We start from the raw sequence: 10900 nt of genomic DNA on the forward strand, positions 1-10900 counted from the left end.
AATTACTACAAAACCTGGCTGATAGAACACTTTTATCAGCCAGGTTGTACTACGCTGTTTATTATACTAACGTTTCACATAGACTTTTTTGGAATTGTTCATAGAGTTTGAAAAAATCTTTAAAAGGCAACCTCTCTTCAACACATTTCTTTAGTCCTTTCTCTATTTGCTGTAAAAAAAGTAATTATATTATTTTTACATATTGAAATTGTATAGCAGAACAATAAGAGACATTTAAGCAAAGTAAATTACCTCAAGTGTTGATATTTCCTTAAATAAGTTAAAATACTCTTGTCCAGGATTATGTCTTGAGAAGTTATTGTTTACTAAGTTTGAAAAGAAATTTCTTAAGCATAAAGAAATCAGAGGATTCGCACAGGACACTTTAATCATACTTCTACTCAATAGATTGGAGAACCCATCATTTAAAATTTCTATGTCAAGTTTTTCATTGGCTACCATTAAGGAAATGTGTTTTCTTGAATTCAAGAACTCCTCTGATGATATTTCTTTCAGCAGAAATTTCGCTTTTGTAGCATTAAAGTGTGCTTTATAAAACATTTCATTTTGCAATACCTCTTTAAATGTATTTTGTAGTTTGATGTAAAATGACCATTGCAAAAAATCTTCTGATACTTTGGTAATTCTAAATAAATGCCCATATTGCTTGTAACAAATTTTATAAAGTAACTGCTGTATAGAATCCTCAGGTTCTTTTAGCAACCGTACAGTACCTGAAGTAAAATTTGTTTTGATGAAATGCTCAGCAGTTAGAGTGACTTGTTTACTATACAAAGCTGTCCATAGATTCTGTCTGCTATTTAACACCTTAGGTATCTTCTTTACTATTTTTATATCAAAACATAAGTCTGTTATATTCAATTTTGCCATCCTTAAAGGAACAGCAATGTTGAAAGTCTGTAATTGATCACAATACACTTTGATACAGATGGTTTTGATGTTTTTGTGCTCTGATAAAATAGCTACATAAATTTTTGAGTCTGTAAAAATATTTTCTAAAACATCATGATTGTTCTGTGTGTCCGCAGCCATTCTGATAAGAAAATACAATGAATGTCTATCAAAGTACTCACTAAGGTTATTTGTTAAATTCAGTATCAAACCTTCTTTAAGAATATCCTCATAATTTTCATATACTTGGACACCAGTTTTGATTATTTCATTCATGATGTCTTGTCTATTTGCCAAAGCTAATGTTGTGATGTAGTTTTCTTCTTTCTTTATATCCTTAATAAATCCATCATTTTTTTCAACTTCTTCCATTATTCTGTGCAAATAGGTCATATTGTTAAACAGATGCTCTGCAGAGTAATAATCACTAGCAGTGATAGGAAATAAATAACAGGACTCATCTTTGATGTGGAATGTATAGAGAAGTTTAGAATATGTTGTACAAACCATCTTCCCTGTGCCATCAGTGTATGTGAAATCTTTTATGCATCTTGCAAATAGTTGTCTCAATTTAGCGTCAGACTCTGAAAATGTATTTGTGGATACCCACATAGTTATGCCATCAGAATATATAATTTCATCATTCAGTAATATCAATTTGTGTATGGCAGTATTTAAGTGGGCAATATTTGGAGTGTTAAAATTAATATTCATAGGCTGTTTAATTACAGTACCACTTGTAAGGCTTATTATCAAATTCAGAACATTTTCTTTCATAGCAGTTACACTGTATATATCAGATGGGCAAGTTAGAATTTTAACAGGGGCCAATGTTTTTCCATTTGATTCTAAATCTACTAAGACAGCATACAATGTTAGTTTATCAAAGCTTATAATAATGATGAACTGAGGCTGTGATAATCTTTTCTTTTCTTTGAAAATGTGTTTAATATTGTCAAAATCAGATTCGTTCAATCTATAACAATACAGAATACATTTGTCCATTTTTTTCACACTTGGTAAATGTAGTACATTTATGTTTACAATGTTATTTTTGCTAATTGATTTTAATGTTAAGAAAACATTATCATTTGGTTTTATCTCATCAATTCTTAAATACAGCTTGCCCATTTCTAATTGTAAGCTGAATAATAAGTCCTCATACCATTCCACGCGTAAAATATTATGTTCTAACTCTTGGAAATTGTGTCTCGATCTTTTGTGGGCAGCTGCAGTTGGCTTGATGTTAAGGGAATAAGCAAATAAATTCCCTTCATTGTCTATGCAGAGTAAATTTTTAGCTACTATAAGCTGTTGAATTTCGAAGTCAGTATTTTGCGAAACTATATGGAAGTTTTGTAGGGTTATAGGCCTATCTAATTCTTCAGCATCCAGCAAAAGTATTTGATATTTATTCCAGAGCACTATCACAGTATTTTTTAAGTTAAACGCAACATTAAGATTGTCAACTAGTTCGTTTTGTATTTTTAAACACTTTTTACTATTCATTTTCATGTTGTAATTTACATTTTTATCCATTTGTTAGGAAAAATTAAACACTTCTAAATTTCAAACTCATAATGTTCAACAATATTTACTTGAAGCACAATGTTGAAGCCAGCCGGCGACCGGAAAAATGTCAACAGCTGTTTCAATTCAATTCAATTCTTGTTTATGGCTTTTGTCTGTGCCAACTGGGCACAAGGTACTTCGCCAATGTCTTGTAGATGAAGAAGGCACGAAGGAGATTGATCGGTGAAACTAATGAAAAGTTAATTTTGAGTTTGTACCAAGAAATAGTTGTTATTAGCTAGTTAGCTCTTTAACCGAAGGCAGCACAGACAACACATGCATATATATCTAACACGGATATTTTTTGTACATTATACTTTAATTTTATTACTTACTATATATTTACATAAAAATCTACAATAAGGACTGAAAACAAACATTAAAAAACATTTAACACTCAAAGGACGGGGGACTTTGGGAGGAAGAACGTCATAGAGGGGATAGGTAAGTTTGGGACAGTTAAAAATAATATGAGTTATAGTGCCCTCATCCAAGCCACACTCACAGATGGAGTTGTCCCTTATCCGGAGTTTGGCCAGATGTACAGGTGTGCTAGCATGACCAAGACGCAATCGGGAAATTGTGGATGAAGTCCAGCGATTTGTACTTCGAGAGTGACAAAACCAGGGTTGTCTTGGTATGTTTTGTTGGATGGTAGCGTAAAACTTACCCTTAACCAATTTGGAATCATTCCAAAAAATTTTCCAGGCTGTTTCCATATATGTTTTGGCAAGAGTACATAGGTCCTGCGATGAATTTTTAGAAATGATCTAGAGAACCTGACTCAACAGCTGTTTTGGCACATGAGTCAGCAGTCTCGTTTCCTGGAATACCTGAGTGGCTTGGAATCCAAACCAGTAAGATGAATAGTCCTTTTTGATTGCAAGAGAGCAGAGCCTTCCGGATTTTTAAGATAATGGGAAATCGTGATTTGCTGCGAAAGGGGTTTTCTTTAATAGACATTAAACAGCTTAAAGAGTCAGTCAGAATAACCGTCTGTTGTACGTTATGGGACAGTGCAAACAGGATTGCTTCCAAAAGAGCAATGGCCTCTCCGGTAAACACAGAAGACTCGGGAGGGCATTTAAATTTTAAAACAATTCTGTAAACAGGAACCCAACATGCAGCACCAACACAACCTTCTGGAGACAGCTTTGAAGCATCAGTATATATAATAAGATGATTTGACCAATTTTGACTAATATGCTTTTCTAGTTTGATATTGGTATCTGGGGATCCTTTACTCAGACCTAGATCTGTGATGATGGAAGGGTTGTATATTAATGCTTTAAATGGGGTTGAATATAGTGGGTTGATTGTGAAAGATGTCAGGGGATTAGGAAGGCTGGTATACTTTAGGAAACTATCTAGCAAGTAGGAAGACGAGTTACGGGAGCAAGGTGCGTGTGATAGTTGACTTAGTCGGTGCCAAAGAGGATGGGATGACAGCTGTAACATCTTGCTGATAAAGCGGTCACATAGATATTGTCGACGGATGGATAGAGGAGGGTCAACGCATTCTACCTGCAAAGCATTAGTGGGGGAGGATTTCATTGCACCTAGAATAATTCTAAGGCATCTATACTGAATTTTATTCAACTTTTCAGCAGCTGATTTATTAAAAGGCTCTAAAACAAACATACAGTAATCCATGTGGCTACGTACTAAGGCATTATATAATAATTTTAAAGTATAGGGGTGAGCACCCCACCAAACTCCCGCTATTGCTCGTAGTACATTGATGCCTTTTTCACATTTTTTGATAATGTGTTCAGAATGAGCAATTCCATTCAGTCGTGTGTCTAAATAAACACCTAAAAATTTAGCTTTAACTGCAAGATTGATTGCTTGACCTTCAAATGAGATGTTGAGGTTCGGGAGGTATCTCTTCCTTGTATATACCACTGCCTGACATTTGCCCACTGATAGGGACAAGCCATGGTCAGACAGCCACTGGCCTAGATAATACAAAGCAGAATTGATACGACAGGATACTTCCTCTATACTGCCTGAGCTGTGATAGAGGACAATATCATCAGCATATTGTAAAATGGTACAAAAACTAGAAACAGACAATTCGAGGTCGTGGGTATATATGCTATAGAGCAGAGGACTGAGAACAGAGCCTTGAGGGAGGCCTTTCCAGATTAATCTGGGGGGAAGAGAATTATTCTGATGCTTTACCAGAACATATCTGCAAAACAGCAGATTACATATGAAATGAACCATCCTCGAGGGAACACTCAGCTTAAGTAGTTTCTGCCTGAGCACCGGAAGTAGGACATTATCATATGCAGAAGCAATATCAAGAAAAGCACCCACAAGGTACTCTCCTTTTGTAAAGGCTAATCTTATATCTGTTGTTAATACACTGAGACTGTCTGTTGTACTCATACCCTTCCGAAACCCAAATTGGGAGGAGGGGAGAATATTTCTACTTTCCATTAACCATTCCAGTCGGTTTTTAAGGAGATGTTCTGTAACTTTAGCTAAAGTAGATGACAAAGCTATGGGTCTATATGAATTTGAATTAAGGGGATTTTTATAAGGTTTAAGGATAGGAATAACAATTTGAGATTTCCAGGAGTTTGGGATAGAACCAGTTTCCAAACATTTATTGATTATTTTAAGGTAATAAATTTTAGCTTTGTCATTTAAGTTAACCAGGAATGAATATGGAACGCCATCTTCCCCTGGAGCTGTATCTTTTAGACCATTGAGAGCAATTTGAAGCTCAGAAAAGGAAAAGGGGGCATCCATTTCATCCGTAGCTGGAGCTGGCGTAGTAGTTAGAAATGAGTCCACATAGGGAACATAAGGTGGAGCTAATTTGTCTGCAAAGTTGTTAAGCCAGTCAGAAGGATTATTTGAGGAAGGATCAACGTGGCTCAGGGAGCGACGGAATCTCCTCATATTTTCCCACACAATGGTGGAGGGTGAACGAGGGCTAAGCGATTCACAGAACTGCGTCCAACTTGCTCTTTTCTTTTTGAAGACTAATCTTTTAATTTTAGCATCTAGTTTTTAGTAACTATTAAAGTTATCCTGAGTCATGCAGGCTGAGTATAATTCTTCTGCAGCAGATCTTTTACCAAATAAATCGCTGCATTCATCATCCCACCAAGGAGAGGAAAGCAGCGGATTTTTCACAGGGTGTTTTTTTGGAATATGGGAATCGGCCGAAGATATAAGAGATTTTAAAAAGAGATCATAGCATACCAGAATGTTTCCATCACTTTCCAAATCGGGCAGAGTGTCTACAATGCAATCAACTGATAGGGCATAATCTTCCCAATTTGCTTTTTTAAGTTTATACTTTAAAAGGGGATCATAGTTAGGGGTAGGTAAGGATTTATTATTTAATGTAACAATTATAGGAAAATGATCACTGCCACAGGTTGACTGTAGCACGTTCCAAGTCAGGCGCGATGCTAGGTTAGCCGAACATAGGGTGAGATCAACCGCTGATTTAGGGTTCTGATTGGGGTATACCCTTCGAGTAGGAGAACCGTCATTGAGGATGCAAAGACTGACATCATCAAGTAAATCAATCAGCAATGGAGAAAACCCGTCACTAGCATGGCACCCCCACATCGTGTGGTGGGTGTTAAAATCACCCATGGCTATGATAGGGCTGGGAAGGGACGACAAGATTGCTTGTAATTCGGGAATAATAGAAGATGAGGGATGAGGAATATACAGAGATACAAAAGATATGTCTAGGGTACGGACAGCAACAGCATTGATCTGTTGACTGTGGGAAGGAAGAGCGATTTGGGTGTAGGGGAGGGAGTGCCGTAGAAATACAGCACTGCCTGCATACCCATCACTCCTGTCATCCCTCAAACAGGAGAAGCCCGGCACCCGTAATCGTGAACCAGGCCTCAACCATGTCTCCGAGATGGCAAGAATGGTGGGATTATGAAGGTTAATCAGAGAGATTAACTCATGTTTCTTGGGACGTAAACTTTTACAGTTCCACTGTAGCAGGGTTATTGGGCCCATTTTGGAGTAGTTTAAAAAGTTGGCTTAAGTTTTTGGCAACGTTGGGCGGTAAGGGAATTTCACTACATGGAGCGACAATACTAAGTAGAAATTCGGAGATAAACTCAAGCATTTTACCTTGGGAGGGAGGGTTCTCAACATTGTTGTTGAGAGCGCATCCATTAGGAAGGGATGTTGAGTAATCACCGACAATAGTCTGAACAGCTTTTTTATCGTAGCCCTTTGCTAGAGGAGCTCGGGGACGAGGAGAGCGGAAAACTGTTTGCCGGTAGGAGGTTTTGGTGGAAGTTACATTAGTAGGAGTAAACATTTCTTTTGTTATCTCAGCATAGGACCTGCGGACAGGAGGAAACTGAGATGATGCTTCAATGTAAGATTTATTATTCTGAGACATGACCATTTTGATAGATTGCTGCCTGGAGAATTCTGGGCAGTCTTTATCAGTAGCAAAATGACTACCAGAGCAGTGTAAACATGTAGATAATTCCTTGATGACCAAACATGAGTCACCTGTATGGGGCTGAGCACATCTGTAGCATCTGGGCTTAGATCTGCAGATTGTTTTAATGTGGCCAAAACGGCAGCAGTTCTGGCACTGTATTGTTGGAAGTTTATATGTTTCAACTGGCAGTGAGGTGTGGTATGAATATACCTTAGCAGGAAGCATTTGCCCCCTGAAGGTTAGGACAACAGATTGGGTAGGCACCCAAGTGATGACACCCTCTGTGACAGATTTTCTGTTCAGTCGCCTTGATTTCAGAACCTCACCACAGCCAGGCGGGAGCTCTAGCGAATCAACAAGCTCGTCCATCGACCAGTCCACGGGAACTCCTTTCACCAGCCCCATTCTGGTTATGTTGTATGTGGGAATTATAGCTCTATATTTGCATAACTTCAAAACTGGACTAACCAGAAAGTTGTTGGCAGCTTGGGCAGAAGTAAACTCTACAGTAATTTTGTTGCGGCCTATATTTTTGACGCCGTCGTGGATAATTGAACCAATTTTGTGTTTGTGCAAGAATTGACCGAAATTTATAGCCCGTAATGACGCTCCAGAGGATGGGTCCTCCACTTCCCGTGAGACTTGGACGATAAAAGGCCCATTATCATCGTCAGAGTATGACTTGGCGCCTTCGGTGAAGGAAGGATGTATGTAAAGGCTTTGAACGGATGGGTTTACCTGAGTAGGATCAGTTATAGTTTTTTTGGCCGTATATACGTTGGTATCCTCTCCTTGTCGTTTGCGAGACGAGGCTGATGCCCCCGGGTCGGGCGGCTCAGGAGGTGTATCTAGATCCATTTTACTGGAAACACTATAACTACAGACACATAATAAATATTTAACCAACACTAAATACCGTTAGATTTATACGAATATCACCAATGACAACTATTTCTGCTGCTGTGTAAATTCACATAAAACACCGAAATTACACCGGAATCTCACTAACACGTGTGCACAAATTGACAGGCCAAGTTACAGTTCAATATAAACAACACCAAATCCTTTTCAAGACGAGTTTACAATAAAATCAAAGAAAAATTTGAAAAAACCGCGTCCGCCATGTACGAAGTTTCCCGCCGAACCTCGTCAACAGCTGTTAGTGAAGTGTGTTAATTGTCAAGTGTCACTTTTAACTGTCATTTTTTATTTTATTTTTTGTTTTACGGCTCCAGGCTTCTTGAGTTATGGCCCATCGCACTATGTTTAATGTCACGTCCACCTCGCCAAGTGCAAGCAAGTGCGAAGAGGTGCCGCTCGCCTCTACTCGTGCCCGCACACTCGCTTCACCTCGCCCAAGGAGGCGGTTCTTTGGAAATGATCGAAGTACGGCGGTTAGTGGTGAGTGCGAGCGGCCCTTCCAAATGCTCAATTTGACACGCTCGTGTTAAAATTTTGTAATTATAATGTATCTACATGGTATAACCACTTACATCAGTCAGACCAATAATGAAAAAGTATTCCTACCTACTTTAATTTACTTGTTTCAACATAATGTTGATAAACTGAAGGTTATAGAAAAGGGAATAGAAGTGGGAAGTAAAGGAAACAAAAATATCATGTCGATTTTTAAATATATTTGAATAATTTCAGTAACGTACATATTTACAAAAATTGTGTTAAAAATAATTTAATTTTTTAATTCGGATGTACCTATGTTGATACAATGTTGTTCTAAGTTATGGTAAGTACCTGTTTGTTTCCTGAATTAATTTATTGTTTGAGAATTAAAACGGTGTTAAAATAAACGGCGACTTTTTGATTTTAATTCGTGATCATGCAATCTGTTTTCAGCTTTAAGGTCATGCCATAGTTTAAGTTTGTAATGACACTCGCTGACTAGTATCGAAACATTTTAATCTTAATTTTGAAGGTCTAGTCTGCACGTACATTTTACGAACAAATTATGTCCATTTTACGTTAAAATGTTTCGATACTCCTTGGAGGAGAGTATGCAAGTGTAAAACTATTATATTGTTAGAATATAGCAGGTACTCGAATGGTTTTAGGCACCCAGACAGTAGTTTCTCAGGCCTAGGCTTAGGTGTTGATAAAGTCATTCATAAATAATAATTATTTCCATCATTACTTTTATAAAAAATACATTTGACTCAGTTACCAGTCTCGGCCACACACAAATGCAATTAAATTTAAAACTAATTGGCACACTTTCACAATGAATCACTAGCAAAACTATTCCTAAATATAAATTACGAACTAAAGAGGTTTCCGTGTTAAAACTAAGTTAAGATTGAATGTGAAAAGGCTAGTCTTTAATTGCTATATTAACTTTATATACAAATTTCAACAAACTTGATATGTGTCCCTTATTGCGGTGATGAAAAAATCTTCTAGCTTTTACTATTTAAACTCCTGACACAGTTCCTTAGATTTTCAATTTTAAAAAAAAACCCAATCCAAAATGTTTAGATGCCAGACTGAACTTTGCAGTGCTATACTTATCTAAAGTTAAGAATAAGAAAAGGATAGCTATATTTTTTTCAATCTGGCATCTAAATCTCATCCATCTGAAGATTTTGGATTAGATTGATTAATTTCGGAAGTAGTCTCTGTTCGCTTTATCATCATATGGAGGCCCATTTCTACTGAAGCCAGTAAGGGTTCTTTTTCGCATAGTTAGAGCACGAAAGCTTTATCCAGACGGCATCTGTCGTCGTCGGACCTATGTAAGACTATCCCTTGCTCTGTTTTACTATCAAGCATTTTAAATTGGCCTGCGAAAATTTTACCAATTTATGCGATCTCATCGGTCGGTTTTTCCAACGGATGTTTGCCTAATTTTGTGTCAGGAGCTTAAACACTGATAAAAGTATTTTTAGTTTTGATTTATTGTATAATAAATAAACTTTTGTCGTAACGTAAAGGAAAATATTTGATTAAATGCAAACAATACTATGGTCACTCACTGCAGTGTTTGCATAAAGGGAAGAACAAACTAATGCGTCTAATTTGCGTACGCGGTGGCGTACAACCGCGATGACCAGTCACAAGGCGGTCCGTTTATATAAATCTTGTGATTGGTCATTCAGGATACCAATTTTCACACCACCAAAGTTGCAAGTTGGACGTCTTAGTTTAGCCTACGCTTAAATAATCACCTATCTATAGACCTATATTTACAAAATTCTCACAATCTCGAGTATTTCATAATTGCACTTTATTTTAAATGAGTTATGTGTATCCATAAAATAACATTTACAAACTTCATTTACATTAGGAAGTTCATTTATCATCAACGTATGACTTAGGAGTTAAACGAAAGATAAAACGAACGAGCTATGACATTATAATTACATATGTTACAGTTACACAAAGAAAAAAAAAAATATTATCTGTAATAGTTTTATCTGTATAGTGGAAAAAATCTTGCTGTACCTACATTTATGTAACTTTTTATGGTACTACGCCACTCTTTTCCACGAGACTACGCGTTTTGTGTCAAAACAAACAATTATTTTGTATGCAAAACAAAAAAAAAATATCCGTATCCTGTACCTATTGGTAAAGGTATTCTGGGGGTATATTTATGATTTATTCCAGGTCTCAACGCATGTTGAGCCTATTAAAAAAAATGAGTTGTTTAAGCATAAATTAAATCAATATTTACAGTTGACCTGTATTGTCCTGTATTGGTGTTTACATTCAACACGCGTGTCGTCGCGAGGATTTTTTTCCAAAGAATACAAACATTAATGTGATTCTTAATCTTAACCATATTTCTGAATAAATGGTTATCGGAAAAAATTCTAAGCAGAATAAAAATTACAAAGTTAACTCTCACACCAATTTGCAGTATGATGTTCTTAGCTATTTATTAAGATTTTGGGATAAAATAAAATATTCTATAATCTAAGTAATCTCTACCTATATTTATATACTCTATTTATT

At 36.6% G+C, this 10900-nt stretch overlaps 1 protein-coding gene across 1 annotated transcript; it reads right to left on the bottom strand.

The window, feature by feature from the left end:
- On the bottom strand, positions 1-2530 carry LOC120626141. The gene is made up of 2 exons (XM_039893453.1): positions 253-2530; positions 1-169 (listed from the first exon to the last, which is right to left on the bottom strand). The coding sequence occupies exons 1-2, from the start codon at positions 2449-2451 to the stop codon at positions 62-64; spliced, it is 2307 nt and encodes a 768-aa protein (XP_039749387.1). The 5' UTR covers positions 2452-2530; the 3' UTR covers positions 1-61.
- Positions 2531-10900: the final 8370 nt, after the last annotated feature.

Source organism: Pararge aegeria, chromosome 1 (genome assembly GCF_905163445.1).
Source record: "Pararge aegeria chromosome 1, ilParAegt1.1, whole genome shotgun sequence".
NCBI classification, from domain to species: Eukaryota; Metazoa; Arthropoda; class Insecta; order Lepidoptera; family Nymphalidae; genus Pararge; species Pararge aegeria.

Coding starts and splice junctions, on each gene's coding strand:
- LOC120626141 (XM_039893453.1), bottom strand. CDS start 2,451: ATGGATAAAAATGTAAATTACAACATGAAAATGAATAGTAAAAAGTGT. Junction 170..252: donor AGGAAATATCAACACTTGAG/GTAATTTACTTT, acceptor CTTTTTTTACAG/CAAATAGAGAAAGGACTAAA.